The sequence below is a fragment of the Phascolarctos cinereus genome, unplaced genomic scaffold (assembly GCF_003287225.1).
Source record: "Phascolarctos cinereus isolate Bilbo 61053 unplaced genomic scaffold, phaCin_HiC Scaffold_4;HRSCAF=312, whole genome shotgun sequence".
Classification (NCBI taxonomy): Eukaryota; Metazoa; Chordata; class Mammalia; order Diprotodontia; family Phascolarctidae; genus Phascolarctos; species Phascolarctos cinereus.
Window position 1 is genome coordinate 441,442,841 of NW_027555847.1, and position 12,649 is coordinate 441,455,489.

The following is a 12,649-nucleotide window of genomic DNA, read 5'->3' on the forward strand; positions in this document are numbered from 1 at the left end:
TGACTTCAGGGCTGGTGCTCTATCCACTGCGCCACCTAGCTGCCCCTAGCACCTGCTTTTTTAACTTCACTTGATACATAGTAAATTTTTTCCATCCTCTCAGTTTCATTTTGTGTCTTTTATTTTTTAAATGTGTTTCTTGTAAGCAACAGATTGTAGAATTTTGTTTTCTTATACAATCTGTTGCTCTTTTTCACTTTATTGGATTATTTAATTCAGTTACATTTAAAGTTATAAATGGTAGGTTTATATTTTCATCCATCTGTCTCTAAAATTGGCATTTTTCAAGTTAAAATTTTTTTCTCTTTCTGCTATAAAAACAGTATTATTTTTCTTCAGTTTCTTTACTATAATCTTTTTTTTTTCTTTAAGGTGGCCTTGTTTTCACTGGGTCTCTTCCCTTTACCCCTGGTCCCCACTTCACATGTTACCTTTTCCCTTTAGGATTTCATTTACTCGTTCTTTTTTCTCTGCTGTTTTAATCTGGTTATGTATTTCTTCTCCCTCTTTTTTCCTTTCTGTTAGTCAAATACATACCCTCATAGTCTCCTCCCCTTTAGCTAGTCTTGTTCATAGTTTTTAAATTTTGTTTTTGTGCCCCTTTCTAAAAAGGATTTCTCTTACTCTTCATTATCCACTTTCTCTTTCTGTTTTCTCTAGCCCCTCATTTTCTGATTCATGCCCCCTATAATTATCTGGTCTCTCTCTTTGTCTATATTCTTCATGTAATCAAAGCTCCTAAGGTATCCATTCTAGGCTGTCCCCTCTGTGGCCTGTGAAAGATGAAATGACTGTGGAAACAAAGGTCCAAAGTTCTGTGAATTTCAATTTATTAAACAATGCATGCCAATTGCTCAACAAACCAGGACCAGGCTTCCTTGGCTTGGGCTGGACCCCAAATATAGGGGTAGACAGACTTTTATACATTAAAAAAATTATTCAAATAAGGCTAATTAATTAAAAGGAACCTCTACACCATTAGGTAATCTGATTTCTAATTAAAGGAAAGATTGGGGATTTTCCAAGTTGGGAGAGGAAAAGTGAACAGCTGCAATTCCCTGAATTCAGAAAAAATGTCCTACTCCCCTAAGTGTCTGTAAACAATCAAAGGAACACAAAAACAATACCTGATTGATCTGTAGGGGCCAGTTTTCAGATAAGACATATGGGTTGTTCGTCATTCTTTGGATCTGAGTTTCTGATCAGCATAACCTAGGTCCTTAGTTAAGGGTCTCTAAACAGCAGGTAGAGGTGGTCCAGTTTCCCAGACACACAGGGCTATATTTAAACAATAAAATAAGGTTTTCTCCCAATTCCCACACTTGATTTTTTTTCTCACAAGACATAAATTGGACTAGACCCATAATTGAATAGAAAGGGAACTGACTTGCTCTAGAACTGAGTCACAAGTTGGAGTCATTGTGGTTCACTCAGTTCTCACAATTAACCACTTGCTGTCCCAATCCCCTCCATTTCCTCACCTCTAGGCAATTTCTTCCACTGCTTGTAGGGTTTAGTCCATGGATTCCCCTTTTCCATTGTGCCTTACTCAAAAACACTGCCAAGTATTGCACGTATCAAAGAGGACACTGCCCCATGGCAGGGCCCCTTCCTCCCTATTGATCTATACCTCTCTTATTGATCCTTTTTTTTCTTCTAAATTTGCCTGAAAATCTCCTCCCTGTGTCCATGCTCTTCCACTTCTCCAGGTGTCAGTTGCCCTTAAGGGTTCCAACTTTCTCCCTCCCAGGACAAGTAAACCTTTAAGCCCAAATCCCCCAGGCTTCATCCATTGTTAAGATCTTCATCTCCTTCACCAACTATCTCTCTTCACCCACAGGAACATTCATCAGTGGAGCCCTTTCCCACCTCCAAAGTCAGGCTTCCTTTCTTTCCCCTTCTTTCAATCTTTCCATCCTACTCCTCATCTACTCCCCTGTAGGCTTTTCTCTTTCTGAGAACAGAAAGGTCACCTTCCCCTCATTACTAGCCCTTGATTAGACCCCAGTCCATTACACACTCTTCTCTATCCCCCCTGCTCCTCTCCCTCTTTTTTATGTACCCTCCTCCCATGTTGTAACGTAGTCCCACAAAAGAAGTATTCACCTGTAGGCAGTGTTGTGAACATCTGTCCACTATGCCCCATCTGCTTCTTCACTGTTGTTACCTCTACCAAATTTCTGCTTTTACAGTCTCCTTGCTTACATCTAAAGAGAAATTTCTTATTTGTCTCTGTTATCACTCTGTTGTTGTTAATTACTGTCCTTGCCTGTTGCATTTATTCACTCCTGTTGCATTTCTGTTGTTTGGAGTGTTTGAGAAGCAAATACTCTTTCAGTTCTGATTTTCATTTTTTAAATGCTTCAAAATATTTTTGTTATTGAACGTCCATCTTCTGTCTTGTATGGTTAAGCTCAAATTTGCAGGATGAGTCACTCTGGACTATTCCTTGAGCTCCATTGCTCTTCAGAATATATTATTCCATTCCCTCCTCCTTTTTCTAGTGGGTGCAGAATAGTTTTGTTATTCAAATGTCCTCTCCTTTTTGAATTTACAAGTATTTCTCCTGATGGGTCCTAGAATTTGTTGTTTCTAAAATGAATTGTTACATTTAACCACTATATGTTTTGGAGTTTCTGACCTAAAGTTGTTTGTTTGTTTGTTTTCTAGAGGTGATCTGTGAATTTTTTCAATTGAAATTTCATTTTCTAGGTTCAGAAGTTCTAGACAGTTCTATTATTTCCTTCATTATGGTGTTTTTTTTTTTTGCCTGCCACATTCTTCTGGAAAACCTATGATCCTTGGGTTGATCCTACACAGCCTGTCTTTCAGATCAGCATGTTTTGCTTGCATATGGAGCACATTCTCTCTTAATATTCTTGCCTTTTGCTCCTCTTCTAGGTTGTCCTTTGCTTCTGTGTATTTGCATTCCCAATCTATTGTTCCCTCTTTTGTTTCTTTGCTGAGGCTTGCCATTGCAGATTCGTTTTCCTATTCTGCTCCTTGTTTTTGTGGAGTAGGGTATAAATTCTGCTCATAATTCTCTTTTAAACCATTCAGGAACAGCACGTTGTGCTTCTCTGTTCTCCTCACATTCAACAGGGTCCTGTGTCTCTTTAAGTGTTGCATCATTTTCCTTTGTTTTGTAGTATTTATCCATGGATGCCTGAACTTGTTTATTATATCCAGAGGCCATATTTCCTTCTGTTGTTACTGTTTTTTCTGTTGATTTATTTGCTTATGTTCAAGGTCTTTGGGATTCCTTCTTCCTGAAATCTTTGGTAGCTTCAGTTCTTTTCCCCCACATTTTCATTATTACTCACTTCCTGATGCCCTTCCCTCTAATTGTGGTTTCATAGAGGGCTTGAGTTCAACAGCCTAGATCTCTGCCCCAAATGACTTTTGGCTGGTCAGCTGGATGCTGGGCTCTTCCCTCAGGCTTGGAAGAATGCTGCACAGTTCCCCAAACGCATGGTGTCCTATCTCGGTGAACTATCTCACTACCTTAATTCCTCAGTGCTCTGGCCTGGCACCACCAGTCTAGAGCTTTGCAGTGCTAGTGCTTCTGGGCTATAGACCCCAGGAAGCCTTTGTTCCCAAAGGGCTGTAGCCAAGCTGCCTGTCAATCCCCAAGCAAACTTCTGCAGCCTGGAGCTGGGGTCTCCCCAGCCTTGGAAAAAGGGAGGGGAGCATGGAGTACAGGGATGGGTTTTGATGTAAGCCTCCGCCATGTCTTGGGTCTGCTAGTGTATCCTCAGTGCTGGTACCATGGGAGGTAGGGAAGGGGTGCTGAGTGAACTCAGGAGTCAGTGAATGTGATGTCCCTTAAGTCTTCTGTTGGATTCTGGGTGTCCTAGCCCTTGGATTCAGCTGAAGTTGCTTTATTTTTGCTGCATAATTTCTGTTTTATAGAGTCCCAAGAGGTTGTGGGGATTAGAGAAACTCTCTAGTCTGCCATCTCGGTATTCACATGACCCAGAGAGAAAAATGCTCTTAAATGATCAATTCTAACTTTCTTAAGTGGCCATTACTGAAAAAAAATCTAAAAATTTTGAGGTAAAGATTGAGGAAGAAAATTAGTTGTTCTTAAAGAGCTGTATTTATATATTGTGTATTTGTAATCTGTTGCCATTTGTAGTCAAATAAGGATGGAACAACTTAGCAGTCAGAGGTTGAGTACTGTTTGTGTATGGGCAGATATTTCTTTGCATTTAAACTCCAAATCATTGGATTTTAATTGAAATTGAAAACTTCTTTCCTCTTTCTCTCTTGAATTTCCAATGAAAGGGATGTACAAACACAGGTCAACATTTACCTCATGCTTTGCAGTTTCTTGTGTATCATTTGATCCTCACAACAATCCTGAGATATAGTTTTAAGCTGGTGTAGTAGACGACTTGGGTTTAAGTCCTGGTTCTCTTCTCTTACCAGTTGTGTGACCCTGAGCAAGTCACTTAACTTCTGATTCTCAACTTCCCCCTCTATAAAATGGGCATAAATATCCTTTCCCTATCTTCCTTAGAGGGTTCTTCTAAGGAAAGCACTTCATAAACTCCAATACATTTTAGAAAAGTGAGCTCAAGCTATTATCCCCATTTTGTAAGAGGAAACAGTTTCTGAGTGATTATGATTTGCCCATGCAGCTAACAGACTTGAACTCAGATCTTCTAATTTCTAGTCTCATATTCTACTTCCTTGGGGGAAAAAGGATAAATGTATGAAACATTTATTGCAACCATATTATGTGCTTTTAAAAAATGCCATAGGGCAGCTAGGTGGCGCAGTGGTTAGAGCACCAGCCCTGTATTCACGAGGACCTGAGCTCAAATCCAGCCTCGGACACATAACACTGTGTCCCTGGCAAGTCACTTAACCCCATTGCCTAGCTCCCCCCCCCAATGCCATACTCTCCAAGTGCTTTGGATGCAAAGGTTAGATAGCATAAACTCTTTTTTATTGTGCTCAGGTATCTAAAGAAAGCACCATCTGTGTAAAAATAAACCCTCAAATCTGTAAACCTCGTTCCCCATTTATTTTTTGTTTCTGAGAAATACAAGATATGAAAATCAGTTTACAGTTCTGGCACAAATGCTCATGAAGCAGCAAGCCCAAGCTCTGGTATGTAACAAAATAGCCATATACACACATCCTTTTCAGTTTAAAAGAGTGTAGAATTTTCACATCAAGAAAAATATAACTAGCTATTCCCTTCTTTTTAGACTTAATAAAATATCAAATCTATTGTTACTGCCCCACACCATGGCTATAAGCAGGGAGATTTAGGATAGTTAGAGTTACATCATGATCAGTGTATACATTAAATGCAATGCCTCCTGGGAATGATAGAGGAACGAGAAAGATACAACTATCAAAAAAAGTACAAATTTTGAAAGTTGGTCACAAATGGACATCCATTTTTTATTGAGAACATGACACAACAAATTGATTAAATCTGTGGTTCAGATAATGGTGGGGGGAAAAAGTTATTTTAGTATCCATTTTACCTGGTAGAGACACACAATCTACTTTTTCTCTCTTTGTATCTTCACCAAAATAATACTTTTGCCATTTAACCTACTGAAAAATCCTCTTGAAAGGCTTATGCAGAAACTGTCAGTAATACACTGAACATAACCAAAGAAAGAATCTGCAGTAAACATGTAAAAATTAATGTCATTAGGATGTCAACCTGCGAAGCTCACAATAATATAATATTTTAGCTTTTCTTCTATCAGCTGTGCAAATTATTAACCTGGACAAAAAAAAATGGTCAACAGGGATTTTTCCTTTAAAAACTAGGAAAATTTTTTTATATCTCTCTCCAAAATGAATGGTTCTCTAAACTTCTTATAGAACTTTTAAGACTGAATGCAATTAAAAGTTTTAAAAATAAATATACATATAATAAAACAATGCAACCCAAACCATTCAGAGCCAAGGACTCCAGAACTGAAATTCTTGTAATAAACTGTTGCAGATCACATAGAGAAGACCAGCTTTTGAGTATAACTATAACTGAATATCTTTTACCATGGGCACAATTTGCCCTATTTGCAGGCATAAAATGAGATCTCTGAAGGAAAGGGACCCTAAGAAGGGGTGCTATCAAAATAATCTGGCTCAGGAAACTTTTGAAAGAAAAAGGCTAATGTTATGAGAGTTATTTGCCTACCTGAGCCAGCTGGGAAAAAACTAGAGCTATAGCCTTTAAAACATTCTCATGCTTTGGTTGAGGTCAGATCCTTTTAATGGTATAGCTGTATGTTACAAGGAATACATATGTAACAAAGAAGCCTGATATTTCCTTGAAATACCACAGATCTGCTGTCATATGCAACTTTGCTTGGTCTAAAAGTCATATCTTTAGACTATCCTGGATGCCACAACTAAGAAAGTATTATTCTCACCTTGTCTAATGTTATGAAGTCACTGCAAGCAAATTACATCAAGCTATCATGAATTAAAGGCATTCAACACCATTTTATTTTAAAATTAAGCCAAGAAGTTCCAAAGATCGAGACCAATATATTTACTTTCCTCCCAAGTTTTGCTACAAGTATATATGTATACCTATATGTATATATGTATATATACACATACATATATAAGATTTTTTAAAAAACAAAATCCTTTCTATGTGACCACTAGAAGAGGCCTATTTCCATAAAAGTGAATACAAATGGCCTCACTACACAAATGCACCTAGGAGAGGATGTTAGAATGGAAATGCAGACAACAGCCCTCCAATTGAGAAGAGCTAATAATGGCCAGTATGAAACAAGCAGCATTTGCTAAAGCTCATCATAGGCACTTACTATGAAAGTCCATTAAATGAACAATGGTCCTGCTCATTGGAAACAGCATTCCTGGGAGCAAGGGGGCTCTTAGAGATAACAGCTTATAAAAGCATTGTGAGGGTAGGTTATGTAGGCATCGTTAACATATGGTGCAAAGGTAAGGCCCTCTCATAGCAAAGTGTGGGTTTTCCTAATAAATTTATAGAAAAGTGTGGCATTGGTTTTGTGTGTTGTCTGGTTTTGTGAACAGATGCATCACAAATCACGGGACTTACCATCTCAATGAATGATACCCTAGGGAACAAAATTTATCTATTCAATCTTCAGCCTTCATGAAAGTTAAGCATATGCCACTGCAAGAATTTCACAACTTGTGTTTTAATTGACACAAATTCTCTTATTAAATTTAATTTTTTTATGTATTACAGTAGTATCTTAGGTAAAAGTGAAAGAGGAAAGGAAATGAATAGGATAAAAGGGAATATATGAATTTCAGGTTATGGCTATTTAAGATATTGTAAACAATGAAGTTTCTAAAATTTTATTTTTTCTTCAAAAAACCATTTTAGAAGACTGCCTTTTCACCATAGGTTAGTAGAGGGAAATTTCCCAAGCATTTTAACCTGGACAGAAATTTTTTAAAACTCTTTAGGAAATACTTGTCTTTTAAATTATGCCTTGTGTTACCACTCTGCTCTCTACCTCCCCTCACCTCCTCTTACCCCCAATTTGTAGCTGTGGTCATATGGCAAAATTTGCTTCCATTTGGGATCGTTGAGAGATAAGGCTGCCATCTAACATTTTTCCACCAGGAGCATACAGAAGCATGATTGCTATACTGTAAACGGGTATCAGTTTAAACCTACTGACAATGGGAAAAAATTGTCATGAATCAAGTAAGCTGAGTTTTGAAAACCACCCTAAAAATTGGTTGAGACCTAAATAATTGAAAAAATCTTCATGACTTTATGTGCCACAAAATTCATTTTTGGTCTCTATCACCACCAGGGGTAGGGGGGTGGGGAAAGAATAAGAGAAAAGAAATACAAGTCATTATTCAGAATTACCAAAAAGTAACCCAGTCCAAATTCCTATTTTCTCCCACTTCTTACAGTCCATCATTTCCCACACCATCTCTCCACCTCAGAACCCAGAGAATCAAAAAGTCTTCATTCTCATATTTGCATAGTATTAATATTTCCTGGAATTGTACTTTTGTCTTCTTGCTTTCATCCAGGTTCCCGAAGAAAAAACAGCTGCTCAAACTCCATGCATACAAATCCCCTTGCATTATAGGTCAGATCTCAGTAAGCAGCAAGCTGTCCAAATTGTTGAATAACCATTCTCTGCTTTTTGGAATGACGATCAAGCTGTTTTGTCCACAGTTTCAGACTTTGCCCTCTGGATCATACATCGTCGGATGATGCTATCAAAACTTCCAAGGTAGAATAAAGCAATAGTTCGGAAAAGACCCATGGTGACTATCTGAAAGAGAAAGTGGAAGGATGGGGTGGAGATGGGATGCAGGGAAGTGACTGAGAGTTTTCAGCTCATTCAACAGATCATTTCAAAAGTATTTTCCCCCCTACACTTAATAGTATTTTATTTTTTTCCAATTACATGTAAAAATAGTTTTCAACATTACTTTTAAAAAATTTTGGGTTCAAAATTTTCCCTCCTTCCCTTTCCCCTCCCCAAAACAGCAAGCAATCTAAGTTATACATGTACAATCATATTAATCATATTTCCACATTAGTCACATCAAAAGTGCTTTTAAGGGCATCCCTACATTGGACTGGATGATTTTCTCAGACACATTCTAATCTGCTTTAAATCAAAGAAAGCTCTACTAAGAACCTCAATTGTAAAAACAACATTCACATAAACTACAATGCATTTGTGACCTCTGGTCCTCTGAGATTCACTGTATCTCCAGATTTATCACCCAATCCCAGTCCTAGAGCTATGAGCCCACAGGTCATTCTACCTCCTTTCTCAAGGAATTCAGTCCCCCAATGTCTCTGTCTCTAATGTAAATCCTGCCTTTTTACCAGGAGATATCCACTCATACTCTCTAATTCCCCAAGTCCCCCATCTCTTCAACTCCTTTGCCTCCCCCCCATTCCACTCTACCTCAGCTCTACAGAGGAATGGTCACAGCCTTCAGCTTTGTCATCACCCACTAGTTTTCCACTTGTATGAAGTAGCTAGGTAGCACAGTGGACAGGGCACTGAACCTGGAATCAGGATGACCTGAGTTCAAATCCTATCTCAGATACTAGCTGTATGGTCCTGGCCCATTCATTTAACTTCTCAAGCCTTAATTTCCTTATCTGTTTGTTTGTTGTTTGTCCTTTGCTCTCGAAGAAGACCAATGACATCAGGATGTGATGGGTGATGTCTTAACTTGTGAGTGAATTAGATTTAAGTGAGGCAGAGCTGTGCAAAGTCATTAGCTTCACTCTCTCCTCCGCAGTCACTGGAGTCCATTGCCAAGGCATAAGTCAAGATGACCGGCAATGGTCCAGCTCATGTTCAAGCATTAAATGCCTGATACATAAGCATGCGTGTTTTACCAAAAATTTTATTTAAGTATTTTTAAAGAGTTGAAGCACTACAAAGGCCAGCTAGGTGGTATGGTGGATAGAGCACTGGCCCTGGAGTCAGGAGAATCTGAGTTCCAATCTGGCCTCAGACACTTACTAGCTGTGTGACCCTGGGCAAGTCACTTAACCCCAATTGCCTCCAAAAAACAAAACCAAAAACTTACAAGGAGCCTAGGCTATCTTTTCACTGTGTCCCCTCTACTTTGCAGCATCTCCCTTTACTATCTCCCTTCTCCCTGTTCCATTAGAATGTAGGCTACATGAAGGCAGGAACTTTCTTGCTTGATTATATTAGGATCAGCAGCACTTAGCACATGGTGCCTGACACATGGTGAGAGCTTAATAAATGCTCTGTCTAGCTATCTACCTTTCCAACCTGTACTCTGCAGCCCAGCCAGATCAGCCTGCTTGCTGCTCCTCACACACAATACACCTTCTATGATTTCTACACTTTTATGCTGGCTGGATGTTCTTCATGCCTGAACTGTACTCCTTCCTTATCTCCATCTATTAGAATCCTTTCTTTCCTTAAAAACTCTGTTCAAGGACCACCTTTTACATGAGGCCTTCCCTGACTCCCTCAAGCTGTTAGTGCTTTTGTTCCAAAATTACCTTGCATTTATTTTCTATATACTTATACACACACACACACACACACACACACACACACACACACACACACACAGAGATGATAGAATATATGTTCCTTCAAGGTAGGACATGTTTCATTTCTCTCTGTATCCCTGGAGCCTGGCACTTAGTAGGAGCTTAATAAGTACTGGTTGATCGTTAGATACACTGAATGAAGTATTAGGGTATTAAAGGCTCATTCTTTTATTGCTATGCCAACCTGTCATGAAGTCCTTCTGATTCTTCTTACAAAATACCACTTGGATTTAGGGGGGCAGCCAGGTGGCACAATGCATAGAGCACAGGGCCTATATGTCCTAGAAGACCTGTGTTCAAATCTGGCCTCAGATTAGCTGTGTAACTACTGATACTACTGTTAAAATAGCACCTACCTGAAACAATATTTGTAAAGTGCTTAGCATAGTGCCCAACACATAGTAGGTGCTTAATAAGTCTGTCCATCTGTCTTTCCTTCCTTCTCTTCCTCTCCATCTTTAGTGATACCACTGTGGTCTAGCTCTCCTAACTGGTTTTCCTGTCCTGGACACTCTCCACAACAATACATCCTTCACATTGCTGCCAAATCAACATTCCTAAAAATACTACATTCACCACAAATACATGATTTATAAGAACCTATGGTAGCTTGCCATTGCCTATGAGGATCAAGTCTCATCTCCTCCATCTTATTTTAACAACAACAACAATAAAAATACATATGGTTTACATATTTATGTATGGTTTAGAATTTACGGAAATAAATTATAAAATTTATATGTACCCACTGTATATATATGTTATCTCATTTGATCCTCACAATAATCCTGGAAGGAAGGTACTATTATATTGTTATCCCCATTTTACAGATGGAGGACATTGAGGCACTGAGAAATTAAGTGACTTGTCCAGGATCACACAGAAAGCTTCTGATGCTGAATTTGAATCCAGGTCTTCCTGACTCCTGAGTCCAATACTCTTATCCACTGTGCCACCTAGCCAGATTTTCCAAGCACTTTATTATCAGCTCCCCATCAAAGTATTCAACCTAATTTTTTTACTGTTCAAACTTAGCCACAGTTAAGCCAATCTCTTCTGGGTTCTCCCAATACAAATTAATTTGCATTTTTATGTCTTCCTAATTCTACCCTCCTTGGTGTCCTCCGTTATCCTCTATCTAGAACCAAATCTAAAAAGAAAACAGTCCCTGCCCTTAAGGAATTGAACCCCCCAGGCTACATAGCACAGAGCTGGATATGTGGAAGGATTCCATACATTTTGTTGTTGTTCATTTCTTTTCAGCGTGTCTCCCTCTTCGTGACCCCATTTAGGGTTTTCTTGGCAGAGATACTGGAGTGGTTTGACGTTTCCTTCTCCAGCTCATTTTACAGATGAGGAAACTGAGCCAAACAGAGTGAAGTGATCTGACCAGGGTCATACAGCTAGTAAGTGTCTGAGGCCAAATTTGAACTCAGGAAGAGGAATCTTCCTGACTCCAGGCCTGCACTCTATCCACTGTACCACCAACCTGTGGCATTCCATACATACTTAATGAATAATCTAAAATCATCTAGTCTATCTTTTCCCCTACTCCTCCAGTCCCAAAGTACATTCCCTTTTGGACAGGACCACACCTCAGTCACTCCCAGTGAATGGAAACTCCCTTTCCCTTTTTAAAAGACCTTCAGAAAAGGGATTCCATGACCACCTCCAGATAACCTATTCCACAGTTTCTTATAATGTTTATTAGCAGTGAATTTTCCCTACTTAATGCTGTCACACTGTAATTTAAACCTATTTCATTTTTACATTCCTGACAGAAACAGAGAAGAGCTAATCTTTCCAATAAGAATCCTTCATATACTGCAAAGCTGCTGTGATTGATGCTTTCCTCACCCCTCAGTCTTCTAGGCTTAAAAATGAGATACTTTCTTTATATACTGACCCATCCCAAACTTACCTGCTGGAGACCTTCCGTAATAGAAGTTACTGGTGACATCCCACAGGTCAGTGAGGACAGCATGTATCCATCTGAGCCAATGGAACTATTAAAATTTCCCTGCTGGAAAATAAGAAAAGGAGAGGTTAATGTCAATAGCAAGAAGATATTCCCTACTCACTCCCTTGCTCAAATTAATGCTGACCTTGGCTGGAGACTGAATTCACAGTTATTGACTCCTACTTTGTTAGGCAAGCTAAGGTATGGACACACGAGCCTTTTATGCAGATAAGTCTTTGGCTGGCTCTGTGGACACTGGCCAAATGCAGAGAACCATTTAGGGTTACTTTAAAACATTGGGACCATTAACCCTACACTTGAAATAAAGTAAGATAAACAACCTCTTTCCCTGCTAAGAAATAGTTCTACTTCTCTTTATAAGTTTTAGCAGTGGTCACCCTTCTTGACCTCTATGCAATGTTGGCAAATCCCTCCTTCTCCTCAATATCCTCTTCCCCTACAGGTGTCATGACACTGCTCTCTCTGGTTCTCTCCTTTCTGACCAGTCCTTTACAGGATTCATCATCCATGGCCTGCCTTCTCTGTGTGGGTATACCCCAAGGCTCCCCTAGCTGGGCCTTCTCTTCTCTCTAGAGCTACACTCTTGATGACCTTATTAG

The 12,649-nt window shown here is 39.1% G+C and overlaps 1 protein-coding gene across 1 annotated transcript in view; it reads right to left on the reverse strand.

Annotated features, from left to right (window-relative positions):
- Positions 1 to 5,013: 5,013 nt before the first annotated feature.
- KDSR (3-ketodihydrosphingosine reductase) overlaps positions 5,014 to 12,649 on the reverse strand; it is a 59,443-nt gene continuing 51,807 nt past the window's right edge. Inside the window, exons 9-10 of the mRNA XM_020995749.2 lie at positions 11,991 to 12,092; positions 5,014 to 8,282 (exon numbers count right to left, since the gene is read on the reverse strand). Coding sequence (XP_020851408.1) covers positions 8,163 to 8,282; positions 11,991 to 12,092 — 222 coding nt within the window. The 3' untranslated portion in view covers positions 5,014 to 8,162. The remainder of the gene's footprint in view (positions 8,283 to 11,990; positions 12,093 to 12,649) is intronic.